This window comes from Populus nigra, chromosome 9, assembly GCF_951802175.1.
Source record: "Populus nigra chromosome 9, ddPopNigr1.1, whole genome shotgun sequence".
Lineage (NCBI taxonomy): Eukaryota > Viridiplantae > Streptophyta > Magnoliopsida > Malpighiales > Salicaceae > Populus > Populus nigra.
The window spans coordinates 16,130,206-16,146,509 of NC_084860.1; the positions used below are offsets into that span (position 1 = coordinate 16,130,206).

At 34.1% G+C, this 16,304-nt stretch overlaps 3 protein-coding genes and 1 non-coding gene across 4 annotated transcripts; 2 read left to right on the top strand and 2 right to left on the bottom strand.

Annotated features, from left to right (window-relative positions):
* Positions 1-223: 223 nt before the first annotated feature.
* LOC133703174 (PI-PLC X domain-containing protein At5g67130-like) lies at positions 224-3,407 on the top strand. The gene is made up of 8 exons (XM_062127624.1): positions 224-602; positions 702-824; positions 1,716-1,853; positions 1,952-2,050; positions 2,141-2,444; positions 2,526-2,749; positions 2,865-2,951; positions 3,221-3,407. The coding sequence occupies exons 1-8, from the start codon at positions 513-515 to the stop codon at positions 3,251-3,253; spliced, it is 1,098 nt and encodes a 365-aa protein (XP_061983608.1). The 5' UTR covers positions 224-512; the 3' UTR covers positions 3,254-3,407.
* Positions 3,408-5,619: 2,212 nt separating this feature from the next.
* Positions 5,620-9,115, top strand: LOC133702972 (3-hydroxy-3-methylglutaryl-coenzyme A reductase 3-like). Its single transcript, XM_062127345.1, has 4 exons — positions 5,620-6,839; positions 7,452-7,633; positions 7,729-8,075; positions 8,257-9,115. Exons 1-4 carry the CDS (start codon positions 5,851-5,853, stop codon positions 8,503-8,505), a joined length of 1,767 nt encoding a protein of 588 aa, XP_061983329.1. The 5' UTR covers positions 5,620-5,850; the 3' UTR covers positions 8,506-9,115.
* A 777-nt stretch (positions 9,116-9,892) lies between these two features.
* Positions 9,893-9,965, bottom strand: TRNAK-UUU (transfer RNA lysine (anticodon UUU)). The gene has a single exon. It is a non-coding gene; the product is annotated as a tRNA-Lys (tRNA).
* A 1,146-nt stretch (positions 9,966-11,111) lies between these two features.
* Positions 11,112-13,318, bottom strand: LOC133703161 (thioredoxin reductase 2-like). The gene is made up of 2 exons (XM_062127607.1): positions 12,230-13,318; positions 11,112-11,460 (listed from the first exon to the last, which is right to left on the bottom strand). The coding sequence occupies exons 1-2, from the start codon at positions 13,245-13,247 to the stop codon at positions 11,390-11,392; spliced, it is 1,089 nt and encodes a 362-aa protein (XP_061983591.1). The 5' UTR covers positions 13,248-13,318; the 3' UTR covers positions 11,112-11,389.
* Positions 13,319-16,304: the final 2,986 nt, after the last annotated feature.

Here is a 16,304-nt window from a genome sequence, read left to right on the forward strand (position 1 = left end):
TCAAGAAATAAAGTTATTAAATATAATTAGGTAGAAGTTCTGTGCGATATTAAATTTTTTAATTTATATTTATTTATTTAAATATACATGGATAAATTTTTGAGTTTATTATTATAATATTTTTTTATATAAAAGAAATAGTTAAAAGAGTGCATATTTATTTTTCTTTATGTTGAAAAAAAAAAAAAACCGACGCTAGCAAGTTGATGGCCTACACCCGTCGAAATATCTTGTTTTGCAAAGGAAGTCGTAGATGGCCACCTCCTCATCTGTCTTGTTCCCAGCAGAGTTTCGTGAAGTTTTTGTTTTCTCAGCCACAAAACAAGAGAAGTTCACATTAGTTGTCCAGGAAAAAATCAAACAAACAAAATCCATCGTTTCAATGACACTTGACATACATACAGTGATGTAGAGCACTGAATATTACTCGCACGTATGTATGTCCAGGTCTCTTTTCTCTCCTTCATTTATTCTCCTGTAACGGCTGCACATCCTTTCGTTTCCCTGGCAACATGGGTTTTTCTCGGAACTTGTTTCTGATCATCACAGCTTCAGTGATCCTTGTTGACGTTGCTGCAGCTTGCTCTAATGGACAATGCAAGGTTTGTGTCTTCTCTTTTACTTGCACGTCATCAAGAATCATTTTAAGCTCTGATTGTTTTTTTTTTTGCTAATCCATCTTTGTAAATTTCAATATTTAGATACTCGATGAATGTTCATCGAACCAAGATTGTGGAGCTGGACTCTATTGTTTCTCTTGTCCAGCAGGATTTTCAGGTTCTAGATGTGTAAGATCAACCATCACAAACCAATTCAAGCTTCTGGTACTTCCCTATTTCTCTTTTTGCTCAATAATTATGAGGGTCATGAGTTTGCTAGGGCAACATTTAGTTCGCACACGCTTGATTGATTCATCTTGACTGGTTTGTTTTGCAATTTGTCTTTACACGATGAACACAACTACACAAGACAGACTTTTGGTTTAGGTCTGTTGCTTGATGATACCATGAAGATGGGGAGGGTGAGTGTTACAAATCAAAAGAGGAAAAGTAATAGATATAGGCCATACATTTTCTTCATCAAGTGAGAATTGGAATGGATATTGATGGGAATGTTCTATATCAACCAAGGATTTCTTTCCGGACAATTTCCAGGAAGGTCATCAGCCACAACCACCAGGAATTCACTCTGCACCACGCAAATTGGACGAATAGTAGGGTGGCTAGTGTACTGTTGTTTTTGAAATGGAGGGCCTGCCTTGGCCATGGCCCATTTAATAATAGACTGAGACCTGCCTTAATAAAAAGGGGCCCTCCTTAAGATGGAGGAGTACCGACTGAATTCAGTGACTGTTGATACCGAGTTGCAGAGTAGTGGAACTCTTGTTGTGGGCCTTGTGGCTCAGGAAACTGGTAGATTCAGAATTATAAAGAAGCTGGGAATTCCGAGTGGAAAGCTGCAGAATTGGATATTGCATCATAAATGAATCTTCTGTTCGTAATATCATTTTCAACTTGAATCATTGTTATGTTTATAGGGTGCACCTCGTAAATAAATGTAGTCTGAGGAAGTGTGCAGGCTTTTATGGTTACAGTTTAAAAATGAAAATCAAGATTTCAAGAAAGAATTTGGAGTAAAACTGAGCTGACGTAAACGATTTCCTATCTCACAACCATTACACAAATTAAGTAACTTTTCTTCTCTCTTCTTAATAGAACAATTCCCTGCCGTTCAACAAATATGCATTTCTGACGACCCACAATGCATTTGCTATTGATGGATACCCATCCCACACCGGAATCCCTCGAATCACAGTCACCAATCAAGAAGACAGAATCACAGAGCAACTAAATGTAAATGTTTTTTCCTCCTTACACAATTCCCTTTTTTCCTTACCATGTTAGAACTACTTTTCGTCAATTAACAAGTTCCATTAATAATTTGACTGCAGAATGGAGTTCGAGCCTTGATGCTTGATACCTATGATTTTCGTGGAGATGTATGGTTATGCCATTCATTTAAAGGAAAATGCTATGACTTTACTGCATTTGTATGTACATTGATTCCCTACTGAGTCATATGATTTTATTTTTCCTTCTATTTTTTATGATGTGTGAAATGTAAACGTTTGCCCCAGTAGGGTCCAGCTATTGACACTCTTAAGGAAATTGAAGCTTTCTTATCAGCAAATCCAACAGAGATTGTTACATTAATCTTAGAAGATTATGTTCAAGCCCCCAATGGACTGACCAAGGTCTTCGCTGATGCTGGGCTAATGAAATATTGGTTTCCTGTGTCAAAAATGCCCAAAAATGGTCAGGATTGGCCACTAGTTAGTGACATGGTTCAGAACAACCAAAGACTACTTGTCTTCACTTCAATTCAATCCAAGGAAGCAAGTGAAGGCATTGCTTACCAATGGAATTACATGGTTGAAAATCAATGTAAGAAATTTTCTTTCAATTTTTTACTTGTAGAATTTGTGATACCATATGCATAGTTTAAACACTTTTTTTTTGTGGCAGATGGGGATGATGGCATGAAAGCAGGAAGCTGCCCTAATAGAAAAGAGTCACCTCCTCTTGACGACAGGAGTAGATCATTGGTGTTGGTAAATTACTTTAGGTCTATTTCCATGAAGAAACTCTCTTGTGAAGATAACTCAGAAAATCTCATAAACATGCTTCGTACTTGTGACGGTGCTGCTGCCAGCAGATGGGCAAATTTTGTTGCTGTAAATTATTACAAGGTATACTTATCACATGCAAATTATCTAATAATTTCAAGTTCAATTAACATTCGAAACAGAATACAAGAGCTCAGAAGAAACATAATATTTTTTTTCTGGGTGCATGGGGCTGCAGAGGAGTGAAGGAGGAGGATCATTTCAAGCTGTGGACTTGCTAAATGGGAAGCTATTGTGCGGGTGTGATGATATCCATGCATGTGTGGTAAGTTCTAACGAGGACTGAGTTTACTAATTGCCATATCAAATTGATTTTAATGCTTGCATTACTATTCCAAACCACATTTTGTGTTTATTTTACAGTCTTGTGATTGCATGAACTTATTATTCTGGTTTGGACTCATGTGGACAATAGGGCATGGCCAAATTAGCTCATCAAATCTCCTACCCAAATTAATCAAGTTTTCCATGATAATGTGATCCCAATTCTGGAAAATTTATCTAACCATACAATGTATCTTCTTCTACTTGCAGCCTGGATCCACTTCAGGAGCCTGCTCTCTCTAATAGCGATGACAACCATTCATAACCCAGTAGACTAGGAATTTGGGAGGTTTGTATTTTGTAATAAAATTGATCCAATATTACTTGAGAAAATGTTATACATTGTGTAGCTACAATGCTGGAGCCAAAGAATATTACGTCAACCAAATTGAAGAAACTTCCTCCAGGTCCAAGAAATTTACCCCCTCGGCCCCAAACTCAAGTGATTTGAGACGGGCTCACGAAGAAGACAATTTAATCTAAAAGTCAATGATACTAATCCAACTTTATCTAAATGGATAGATTTTTTTAAGATATTACTCGAGCGATGATGAATGTGATATAAATATTATTAAATTTGATATAAAAATTAATTTAAAATATATATTTATATTATACAAATATATAAATAGAACATTTATATATATTTTTAATATATATATATATATGTTACTATTTTATTTTTTATTGTTTAATAAATAATAGTTGAATAATGAATAAAAAATAAATATTTAATATATATAAAAAAACACGGATAACATTAACATTCCTACTCGCAAAGAGTCCATCCAGCTTCATAGCATACGGACCTTCATTTACAAATCTAGCAAGAATTTGAAGTAATTATTTAAATGTTAGTTGTGCAGTGGAAATCAATTAACTAACTATAACTAAAAAGGTTTCATGTTTTACTATAGATTGAATTACTGTGGATTAAGGGTGATTTTACTGTAAATTGTAAGTGATTTTACTTTTATTGTACTCTTTAAGTTTACTCTCTATTGGGCTCTTTCAAAACGTATGAGAGTGGACACAAACGCATTGCATTGTGGGCAACACTGTAAGCATATATTGTTTTCACTGTGGACGACAATTGAGAATCGTTCCCCTGTTGTGTTTTTTGTCAAGAATTGCACCTAAGGGCGTTATCTTATCTGCCAAAAGTTGTTGAGTCTAGTTGCTAAGTCAGGCCTAAAACACTTTAAAAAAGTGTCAATAGTGTTGTTCGACCCAAAACACTTCAAAAAAAAGCTGAGTCTAGTTGACCAAGTTGAGGCTGAAAATGAGCGTCTGACCCAAGTTGCTTGAGAGTGGCAGGGGAGTAGACCCAAGTCCATTGAGTCTTACAGCCCTACTTGACCTAAAACATTTGGGTTAAGCGTCTTTGCCCAACTTTAATGGGTTAGGGTTGCAGTTAAATCAAAAACTCTTGGAAGTGACATTTAAGAGCGGGCTAAAACTCTTGGACCTAATGTTGCAGCCAGACCCATTTAAACTTAGGTAAGTTTAATATTATTATTAATATTATAAATATTATTATTTATATTATAAATCTTTTTAATTTTAATATTACTAATATTAAAAATACTATTATTTGTGTTATAAATTTTCTTATTTTTAGTATAATTAATATTATTTGTATTATAAATTTCTTAGGTTTGGAAGGGCATGTTAGACCCAAGTTGTTTGTGAATGGCAGGGGAGCAGACTCGTGTTTCTTGGATCCTGCAGTCCTACTTAGCCTAAAACAGTTGAGTCAGACATCCTCACCCAACTCTAATAGGTTCGGGTTGTAGTTATATAATTGAATTTATCATTATATAAAATAATTATTTAAAAATAATTTTTAAATTTAGAGTGTTTGAAATGATCATTTCTAAAATTCTTAGAGGTGAGGGATGATCGTAGAATCCTACCAAATTTTATGAAGGATAGTATAAAATCCTCAACATTAACCTAAGAAAAAAAAGAGAAATTCTAAAAAACATTATGTTTTCCATTATAACTAAATAGGTGATATATCCTTCCACAATTTATCATCTTATTAGCAATCTCTCTTACATGTATTAATATATTCATGGATCTTGAATTATATTTTTTAAAAAATTATATTTTATTAAATACACCGAGTCAATATAATATTAAGTTTTTTATCATGATTTTTAAATCTCATCTCGAGTTTAATTTAGAACAAAAATTTAGATTTTTGATTGAATCATATCAGATCAATTCTCTTTTACTTGTTTTTAGTTGAAACTCAACTCGGTCAATGCTCAAGGAGCTCGTTTGGAAACGCGAACCACCTGCTTTTTTAAAAAATTCAATTTTTTTTGCTAAAATTTTTTTTTACATGTTTTGGATCGTTTTGATGCGTTGATTTTAAAAATAATTTTTAAAAAATAAAAAAATATATTTTAATATAAAAAATATTTTAAAAAATAAATACAACCACACTTTCAAATAATCGGTTTTTAAATCAATGCTTTCAATATTATTAGAAAACAATTAATTTAATAGTGAAAATTAACTCGAAAACACAATTGACCTAGAAAAAGGAAAAAACAAATTATGGGCTACAACAACAACAAGACGTGATAGTTACCAAGTTGATATTCTAATTTTTAAAAACAGCATGATACAAAAACATGCCGTGCATGTGAGCTGCGATACAGCGCGCGCCCACCTCCAAAACCGTCCTATCTCTCCGCTCCGCCTCTCCTCCTCTCTGTCTCTCTCTCTCTAACATTTCTAATATATGTTTTTTTATCACTATCTTCGCCCTTTGAATCGGACTTTCAACGCACGAGGTTCGCCGGCTTCAACCCAAATCCGACGTCCACATGGACAAAGCCGCCGGTGAACCCCTGAAACAATACCATCGTCAGCGTCACCATCACAATGATCATCATAATTTACCAACTCCGACGTCTTTAAAGGCGTCGGATGCTCTGCCATTACCACTTTACCTTACGAACGGTTTGTTCTTCGGGCTGTTTTTCTCCGTAGCCTACTTCCTCCTTCACCGTTGGCGTGAAAAGATCCGCAACTCCACTCCCCTTCATATCCTTACTTTCCCTGAAATCGCTGGGATAGTTTGTTTGTCTGCTTCGGTTGTTTATCTTCTTGGTTTCTTTGGGATTGGCATCGCTCAATCTTTTATCTCTCGAGGGTCACAGGATTCTTGGGACGTAGAGGAAGATCAAATGATGGAGAAAAAGGGTGGGCTTTGTGCTGCAGAAAAATGTTCAGGTCCTGCAAAAAGTCCTGCTGCATCACTTGCTTGCACTCTTGCTCCGGTTCCGAGTGCGAGAGCCGTTAGCACAATGTTTCAAACACCATTGTTAGGCAGTGATGACGAGGAGGTTATCAAAGGAGTAGTATCTGGGGACATTCCTTCGTATTCTCTCGAATCAAAGCTTAGCGATTGCAAAAGGGCAGCTGTTATTCGTCGTGAAGCGCTTCAGAGAATGACAGGGAGGTCTTTGGAAGGACTGCCACTGGAGGGGTTTGATTATGAGTCAATATTGGGGCAGTGTTGTGAGATGCCTGTTGGGTATGTGCAGATTCCTGTGGGGGTTGCAGGGCCTTTGTTGCTTGACGGGAAGGAGTATACGGTTCCAATGGCTACTACTGAGGGGTGCTTGGTGGCCTCTACAAATAGAGGGTGCAAGGCTATTTATGCATCAGGTGGGGCTAGTTCTGTTTTGCTTAGAGATGGCATGACTAGAGCTCCTGTTGTCAGGTTTGGGACTGCTAAAAGGGCTGCTGAGTTGAAGTTCTTTACCGAGGATCCTGCAAATTTCGACACCCTTTGCGTTGTTTTCAACAGGTTCTTGTTTTTCTCCTAATTCTTGATTTTTTTCCCCAATTTTTTGAAGAAAATAAATATTTTTTTGGTTATATATATATATATATATATATATATATATATAATCTTCCTTTTACAAATTTAATCCTTGTCTTTTTAGTCTTCTTTGGCTTGAAATGATTAATTTCTTGATTTCTTGAAATTGAAAATTGTCCATCCCCTAGGTTAAAAAGATTAATTTCATCCAAAGAGCTAGAAAGTTGGTACCATATGATTTTGGATACTTCCTTATTTTTCTATTTTATTTGGTTTTTTTTTTAAAGTATGTCTCTGTATTTTTCCTCCTGGTAGAAATTTTCTTGTTCTTTTGGAAATATTTTTTTGTTGGTGGATGAAATCTTATTGGTGTTGATGGGTTCTAATTTTCTTCATTATTATTTTGCATTAGTTAATCATTATCTGTCTATTCTATATTTATCTACTACAAGAAGTTCTGTTGTCTAAAACTCTTGTTACTATTAGGAATATGTTTATATTCCAAAATGAAAATTAGGGTTGGATTGTTTACTTCACACGAGCATAATTGTTTACTTCACACGAGCATAGTTGTTTAATGTGGTAGATGATATGCAGGTCAAGCAGATTTGGAAGGCTACAAAACATTAAATGTACAATAGCAGGAAAGAATTTGTACATGAGGTTTAGTTGCAGTACAGGTGATGCTATGGGAATGAACATGGTCTCCAAAGGAGTCCAAAATGTCCTTGATTATCTCCAAACTGATTTTCCTGACATGGAGATCATTGGCATCTCTGGTAAAATTCCCTGCTGCTTAGTTGCCATTTTTGGATTCACTCTCAGGTGATAGTCAATGATTCATTATTTTCAATCTGTGTTTTGAATTTTTCAGGCAACTTCTGTTCTGATAAGAAACCAGCAGCTGTAAATTGGATTGAAGGGCGTGGAAAGTCAGTTGTATGTGAGGCAATCATAAAGGAAGAGGTGGTTCGGAAGGTATTGAAGACCAACGTAGCCACCCTGGTGGAGCTTAACATGCTCAAAAACCTTACCGGTTCAGCTATGGCTGGTGCTCTTGGTGGGTTTAATGCCCATGCCAGCAATATTGTTACTGCAGTCTACATAGCCACAGGGCAGGATCCTGCTCAGAATGTTGAGAGCTCTCACTGCATTACCATGATGGAAGCTGTTAATGGTGGCAAGGACCTTCACATCTCAGTCACCATGCCTTCAATTGAGGTAAACATTTATACTATAGAAGCCTAAAATATTTATTTCCAATTTATTGGTTTAGCACTTTGTTTAACAGGTCTGTTGAAAAGTACTTAAATGGTTATGCATTAAAAAAAATCTATTAATTTTGAGCTCTGGCAACAAAGTTCCAACTCCTTTTTTCTAATAAGGTATCGATTTGGTTCAGGTGGGCACAGTTGGAGGTGGCACCCAACTAGCATCTCAGTCAGCTTGCTTGAACCTACTTGGAGTGAAGGGTGCTAGCAAGGACTCCCCAGGATCAAACTCAAGACTCTTGTCCACCATCATTGCTGGTTCTGTTCTGGCAGGGGAGCTGTCCCTGATGTCAGCTATTGCAGCCGGGCAGCTTATCAAGAGCCACATGAAATACAATAGATCTAGCAAAGACGTGTCAGAGATAGCACCCTCAAATTGAATACTATCATCCCATATTTGATTAATTGATATGACAAGACTTTATCTTATAATGAAAATCAGAAGTAAATCTCCAGCAAAAGACATGTGGTAAGTACAAAAATCAAGGGTAGTTGTTGGCTAGTGTTAAGGACTTGAGGGGACAAACAAGGGGAAGTCCATGTGGACGAACTAGTACCTAGAAAATAAACAAAGCCTGTTCATGTTGCCGGATCCATGTGACTCCGGTGGGCATCTCTTTCAATTGTGAATTTTTTTTATTTTTTGGAGGGGGTGGTGGATAGTGGATGGGACACCAGGACTTGTTTAAATCTCTGTCTGTTGCATGGTATGCCAATTGCTTGCATCACACCAAGACTTGGTTTCTCTGTTCCAGCCTGTGATCTTCACCAGCATTGTTCAAATAATTTAATCCATGTTGTTAACTGTATTTCAGAAAAAGAGCATATCTTAATCAGATTTAGATCCGTTTTAAGTGTCTGTTGCTTGTATTGTAACTTCACTCGTTGACTGCTATCAGGCTAATCACATGGTGTTAGTCAGGAGATTAGTCAAGGCTTTGTCCAAATACTCTGTACTTGTGTATCAATGCTTCTATGGGTGTTTGGCTAGATTTGTTAGCACTGTGGTCACTAATTATGGAAAACTGGTCCATGGATCACCTTGCAAAGAGGTCAGTTACACTAAAATACACAGAATCACTTAGCTAGGTCACAAGGAGAATAGCAGAAAAGCGAGACCATACCTGGCCTTTCGCACAAAGGAAAATGAAGGTTGTGCTAGTTAATTGGTCAATATTTACTGCCCCAGTTGCTTGATTGAAAAAAAGTTGGATACAAGAGTATTCGATAAAAATATGTTTGGACGAAACATAAAATAATGTTTTTTCCCCATATTTGGGAGATGTGTTGCTTCTGCTTTTACATTTACTGTAGAAAGGGGTGGAGCAAGTAGAAAAAATCAAGGGGTAAATTAAAAAAAAAAGCCAAATTAAATGCAAGTAGATCCCTCTTGAAAAAATCAAGGGGTAAATTAAAAAAAAAAAGAGCCAAATTAAATGCAAGTAAGTCCCTCTTGAAAAAAATAAACATTGGCTCTGGATGACGGAGGGAGAGGCTGGGAAAAAGAGAAGAAGTGGGTCCTCCTTGAAAAAAAGACGAAGAAATAGAGAAGAAGCAGTTAAAATTTTAATTATTTTATACCATTAAAAAAAGGTTAAAATTTTTTTTTCTTACAGGGCCGGGTCCTGCCAGTCTCCTCTGCCTCCGCTACTGACGGTAGAGTACAAGCCTCTCGAACGTACACTAAGAGCATCTGAATACATTTAAAAAGAAAAAAAAACAAAATGGGGCAATTGTGCAGAGGCGTATAATCGAAAGAAATCGCCTCGCCGTCTGTGGGAATCGAACCCACGACCACATGGTTAAAAGCCATGCGCTCTACCAGCTGAGCTAAGACGGCTTGTCTGAAACCATCTTTCATACAGGAATATATAAACCTAGATAAATATGAAGTAAATTCGTTAATTGATTCATGTTTTAGCCCTGTAAAATAATATCCTGTGGTTTAAATGGTTAATCGTGTATTTTTCCAAGATTTTTCAATAATACTCCTATCCGCTAGCAACAAACCAACCATATATTATAATAATTTTGAGTTTTAATTTTTAGTGTGATATTGATTATACAGGACAAGAACGAACTTGGAATGAAAAAGGTGAGACAAAAAAGGCTATCTCAATTAAGTAAGTTTTGAATATTATCTTGGTATATAAAAGATAAAAATAAAGAGATAAAAAAGACATGTTTACTTGTATTTATTAGTTTAAAAACATAAAAAATTATTTAAAAAAATATCAAAAACATATTTATTTTATAGTATTTATATTTTTTTGTTTTTGTTTTTTTTATCTTGAAAAACTAACCAAATATAACATTGAAATCTGTGCATAAATATGTTAGCTAGGATTAAAATGATGTTTAAAAGTGTAATAATAATAATTTTTTAAAGTATTTTTAGCTTGGAAAAACATTAAAAAAATTATTTATTATATCAACATATCAAAATAATTTAAAAATACTAAAAAAATTAATTTAAAATAAAAATAATTAAATTTTAATAAAAAACAGGATGAAACAAACTCTCTCAATCGGTGCCTAAATTAGAACTTTCAAATCTAAAAAGTCAACACTATGAAGTTTAAACTACAGGAATTCAAATGGAGCACTGTTGAATCTACAGGGACTCAACATAGCTCACTCTTTGGCCCCATCTCATAGCAAATAAATACTCAATCTAATCGAAGATTTTTGAAGACCTAAAGGTATAGCGAATCTAAACAAGAATATGCTCATCCATTGTTTGGTATGCCGACTTGCGTGCTTTCCAAAATAAATAAATAAAAGTAACAATTTAATGATGATTGCTGACGACATGGCAAAAGAACATCAACACATTACCAGACAAGAACTTTCTTGATACTTCACGCATTTACCGCATCTTTTGCCACCTGCTTAACTCCCATCGGCATGGAGTGGAGTATGATTTCTTAGCTCGTCCTTCCTTCGATTCATAATGGGAAAACAAAAGGCCTAAAACCAGAGCGTCTATTTAGAAGTTTTGATCAGCTTCGTTTCAATTATCCAAACTAATTAGCAGTAAAGTTTCTGATTTACTCTTCCAATTAAGAAGAATTAATCACAGAAGATGGAAGAAAAGGTGGGAACAAAGAATATGTACAGCAAATCTTATTTTGCAACGCAGTGATGATGGGAGTGATATATAGTATAGCACTAATGCCGTGTGTTGACTATCTGATGCAACCAAAGTCTGCACCACATCAGTGCAGAATGTTATTTCGAGAACCCTTTTCATATCTTAGATAGTCAATCACTTTTGCCATCTTGAGCTCCAATCTCTTGCAGGTAGTGCTCTGCATCCAGCGCCGCCATGCAGCCTGCATCATCATCAAGTGATCGCTCAGTCTCGGCCTCAATGTTAGCTCAAAAATAATTTATCGATGAACCAGGTAAGCAGGTAGGAGTAAATTTTTTCTTCAAATTGGTTCGGGTCAAGAGGGGGTTGTAAGAGAAGTTTTGGCACCCAACATCAAAAAAGACCAATCCATCAGCATCAATCATATCACAATCATCCTCTGTCATGGGTTCAGGGTTGGAGTTATATTGTGAGTTTTGAAACAAAAATTTAAACCCACGTTAAATTGGCTAATGTTTTAGCTAGTTCCTGGTAGATTCAACCATTGACAGAGACTGCTATTTCAGCAAAATCAATCAAATTAGTAGGCTTTTTCAAGACTAGCTAATCTCAAACTCATTCCCGATTCTGGAATGGTTTGCTCAATTGAACAACATGAGTAGGTGTGGATACATAGTGTCCTTGACATTGGTAAAACCTTTGACTTAAAAAGAAAAGCTTCGGCATAACAAGGACCAAACTACCAACAAGATTCAAGATCCACCATCAAACATAACACAACGTTGCATTCATCAATTTTTCCTGAAGGATTCAGGATCATAACTTATGCTACGAGGTTGATGCCTGCACTTTCAACTATCAATCAAAACATTCATGTTGGTATTACAGAGAAACCATGAGATACGACTCTTAAAAATCAAACAATAAAATCAAACCATGAGATACGACTCTTAAAAACCAAACAATAAAATTAATCATAGGACATAAAAAGTCAAGTAAATGAAACAAACCAGTGCCAGCAGCAGTAATAGCTTGTCTATACTTCTTATCCTGAACATCACCAGCAGCAAAAACCCCACGAACACTGGTCTTTGTGGTCCCCGGCTTAGTCACAACATACCCGTCAGAATCCAACTCCAACTGCCCGTCCATAAACCTAGTTGCAGGCTCGTGTCCAATAGCAAAAAACAACCCATTAACCTTCAAATCCGAAACCTCCCCAGTAACCACATTCTTCACTTTAAGCCCACCTAAAAGCCTCTCTCCATAAGCCTCCTCCACTGCAGAATTCCAAATAACCTCAATCTTCGGATTCGACAATGCCCTGCTTTGCATTATCTTAGAAGCCCTAAATGTATCCCGCCTGTGAATAATATAAACCTTGGTCCCATACTTCGTCAAGAAATTCGCTTCCTCCATGGCTGAGTCTCCCCCTCCAATCACAGCCAATGCCTTCTCCCTAAAAATAGGAGCAGCCCCATCACACACCGCGCAAGCCGAAATCCCTTTATTCCAAAACTTTTCCGACCCTGCAAAATTCAGCTTCTTCGCCACCGCCCCAGTGGCAACAATAACCGAATCCGCAACAACGCGTTTAGAATCAGTGAAAACCTCAAACGGGGTTCTCGAAAAATCAACTTTTGTAACCGTTTCAGTAAGAATTCGGGTCCCAAAACGAGCGGATTGAGCTCGAAACTTCTCAGTCAGCTCAACCCCCATTATTCCTTCTGGAAAACCAGGAAAGTTTTCCACGTCGGTTGTGGTCGTCAGCTGGCCTCCGGGGGCGATATCATTTGCCATCCATCCTTCAAACAGGATTGGTTTTAACTCTGCTCGTGAGGCATAGATTGCTGCCGTGTGTCCAGCGGGTCCGCTTCCGATAATGCAGACACGGGTCTTGAGTTCTTCCATGGCGGTTGAGGTTGCGGTGGTGGAGAAAGATGCGGCGGCGGCGGGTGTGGTGGCTAGGCAAAGGAAATGGCGGGCTTTAAAGAGGAAGGATTTTAGTCTGCTTGGGGTACGATTCATTCCTCTAATTGTATTATATTGTTTATATGGTTTTTCCTTTCATCTCCTTGCGGTTATTTAAGGCGCGGGAAATGACCACTGGGTCAGTTTCCCTCCAAAAAAGAGGAGGGCTTTATACTTTCTTGTTAATGTTGCTAAGGTATCGTATCTTTTATCACCATTTATGAAGGGATGAATCGATGCCTTTCTGGATGATTTAATTATTTTAATCTCGTGATTTTTTTTAAAAAAAAATAAACCTTCTTAAAATTAGATTGAAATTTAAAATGATAATGTACATGAATAAACTCATATATGTTTATGTTTTTTTAAAAAAATTATTTCTTGAAACCAATAAATTGAAAAATATAAATCGACGTGAGGGGCCTATGATGTTTTTTATTATTATTAATATGAGTGCTTGGATCAGCTTAAATATAACTTGACTAATCATACGGACTCTAAAGTTAACAACCATATAAACCTCTAATGATCATTGTATTAATAACCACAGGACTCGAACTTGAGACCACAGTAAACCACATACTAGATGATTCTCGGTTTTTCTTCCTGACTAATGATGTGTTGAGCTTATTCTAAACAACAGTCTAAGAATAATCTTTACATGGATTGTTTTTTTATAGTATTTTTTATTTAAAAATATATTAAAATAATTTTTTTAATTTTTTTAAAATTTGTTTTTGACAGGAAAATTTAAAAATATATAAAAAATAATTTTAATTAAAATAAATTAATTTTAAACAAGTAATATTTTACCGCAATAATTTTATGCAAGAGTTTAATGAAAGTTACAAGTGGATCCACACTTGAACTGACAACGTGATTCTATTCCATTCGATTCAGGGCCTCGTTTTCATCTTCCTCTTCAAGCTTTTGTTTTCAACTGGTGTACGCTTGCGCTGCGGGTCATTCAATCTTTTAAAAAGTGAAAAAAAAAGAATATATTCAAAGTTTGCTTATATGTTTTTTTTATAAATAATAATCATGAATTTGGAATATAATGTATATTAATATGTTTTTTAAATATTGATACGGTAACATATTATATAATGATTTATTGAATTGACCGGAGTTAACCTGTTAAATTTATAATTTACGTTATAAGAATATGATAACTCTTATAAAAACAAATCAAAATAAATTATGAAAGTTGATTTTTAATGATCTATAATTGAAGAATATAATAAAAAAATATTAAATTAAAAAACAATAAAAAAACCTACATGAATCAACCCGGGTTAACCTTCAAAACATATAATATGAGTCATGAAATCGGGATAACTCCTTGAAAAACAAATCAAAACAAATTACAAAACTCAATTTTCAATCATCCTAATGTTAATGGATGAAATAAAAAAAATTAATAAAAAAATAAAGAAAAAAATTATAGTCAACCTGGACTAACTTGTTAAACCCACAATATAAATCATGAGATTAAGATAACTTTATAAAAAGATAAATAAAGAAATAGCAAATCTCAATTTCTAGAAGATCAAGTGTTGAAATTCAGAAAAATAAAAATAAAAACTAAATCCATGAGATCATAAAAGCTCTAAAAAAAATTAATTTTTATTTTACAAAGTTCAATTTTCAAACAACTTATTATTGAAAGATAAAGATAAAAATAAGAAGAAGAGATTGAGTTGTTAGGGGGTGAGAGTTTTTTTTTAAAATAAAAAAAATTATTCAATTGAAAAGGACCCAAAAACAATTAATCGAGTTATCTTTAATCAACTTGCTAACTTGCGATCTTAGTCAAAAGATTAGAATAACAACATATAAAGCAAATAAAAAAAATAAAGATATGAAGTCCCATTGTTTTAAAAAAATATTCCATAAAAAAAGATTAAAAAAAATAGTTAATATAGATTAACCTGTCAAACCTGCAAATTGAGTCATCAGATTAAATAACCTCATAGAAATCAAATTGAAAAAAAAATATAAAGTTCAATTTGCAACCAACTCAATATTAAAGAATTAGATTAAAAAAAAAATTACAAAAGATGAAAAGAAAAAAAAAATAATCCAAGTTAACCGACTAAACCCGCGACTTGGATAATAAAATCGATATAAATTCATAGAAAATAATTTGAAAAAAAAAAACAATCTAGTGCTAAAGATTGAAATCGAGGAAAAGAAAAACCTAAATCAATCATATTAGTACATAACTTAACAAAAAAAAATTATAAAGTATAATTCATGAAAAATCATAATATTAAAGAATAAAATTGAAAAATAAAATAATTTTTTTTTTGAGTTTTTTAAGGGTAAAGTTAAAAAAATATAAAAAATATTATTCTAAAAAATAATATTTTAAAATGTTACCCTTAGTGTTTTGTTAGATATCATGTAAGTCGAGTTTTGGCAGTGTGACCTATATTTTTCTTGAATGCAAATATGAGTATTAGGAAAAAACATGTTCGCACGACAAGAACTCATGACTTGTGATCAAAGCTCGAGTATAAAGCGCATCTCTGTGAGTGAGAGGGAGCACAGTAGCTGTCCGTTAATTTGATGTTGGGGCAATAATGGCGGGCTTGATTTTCTAGCAAGATAGTAGCTGCTAGTGCTACAATCTGGATTTAACGGTGTACCGACAACATGTATTATGTCTTCATTGTCTTTATTTATATATATATATATATATATATATATATATATATATATATATATTAGAGCTTGTTTGGAATTATAATAATAATGGTGGTTTAAAATGTTTTTGATTTTTACTTTTTAAAATTTTTTGATTTGAAAATATATTAAAATAATTTTTTTTAATTTTTAAAAATTACTTTTTATATCAGCACATAAAAACGATTGAAAAACATAATAAAAAATTTATTTTAAATAAAAAAATTCAAAATTTTTCTTAATACGAAATAAAATATCACATATCATTTTTATTAGATTAAGATTTTGGTTGTTTTTGTGGTTATATTGGTTTTTTTAATTTAATTTTTTTATTTTTTAAAATTATTTTAATGTGTTCATATCAAAAATAAATTTTTAAAATTAAAAAATATATTATTTTAATATATTCATAAATAAAAAATAACC

Excerpts from the sequence above, each read along its gene's own strand:
- LOC133702972 (XM_062127345.1), top strand. The coding sequence starts at position 5,851 with ATGGACAAAGCCGCCGGTGAACCCCTGAAACAATACCATCGTCAGCGT. Across the intron at positions 6,840-7,451 it reads CTTTGCGTTGTTTTCAACAG|GTCAAGCAGATTTGGAAGGC; the intron begins GTTCTTGTTTTT and ends GATGATATGCAG. Across the intron at positions 7,634-7,728 it reads GGAGATCATTGGCATCTCTG|GCAACTTCTGTTCTGATAAG; the intron begins GTAAAATTCCCT and ends TGAATTTTTCAG.
- LOC133703161 (XM_062127607.1), bottom strand. The coding sequence starts at position 13,247 with ATGAATCGTACCCCAAGCAGACTAAAATCCTTCCTCTTTAAAGCCCGC. Across the intron at positions 11,461-12,229 it reads TATTACTGCTGCTGGCACTG|GCTGCATGGCGGCGCTGGAT; the intron begins GTTTGTTTCATT and ends ATGATGATGCAG.
- LOC133703174 (XM_062127624.1), top strand. The coding sequence starts at position 513 with ATGGGTTTTTCTCGGAACTTGTTTCTGATCATCACAGCTTCAGTGATC. Across the intron at positions 2,445-2,525 it reads TTACATGGTTGAAAATCAAT|ATGGGGATGATGGCATGAAA; the intron begins GTAAGAAATTTT and ends TTTTTGTGGCAG. Across the intron at positions 2,750-2,864 it reads TTGCTGTAAATTATTACAAG|AGGAGTGAAGGAGGAGGATC; the intron begins GTATACTTATCA and ends ATGGGGCTGCAG.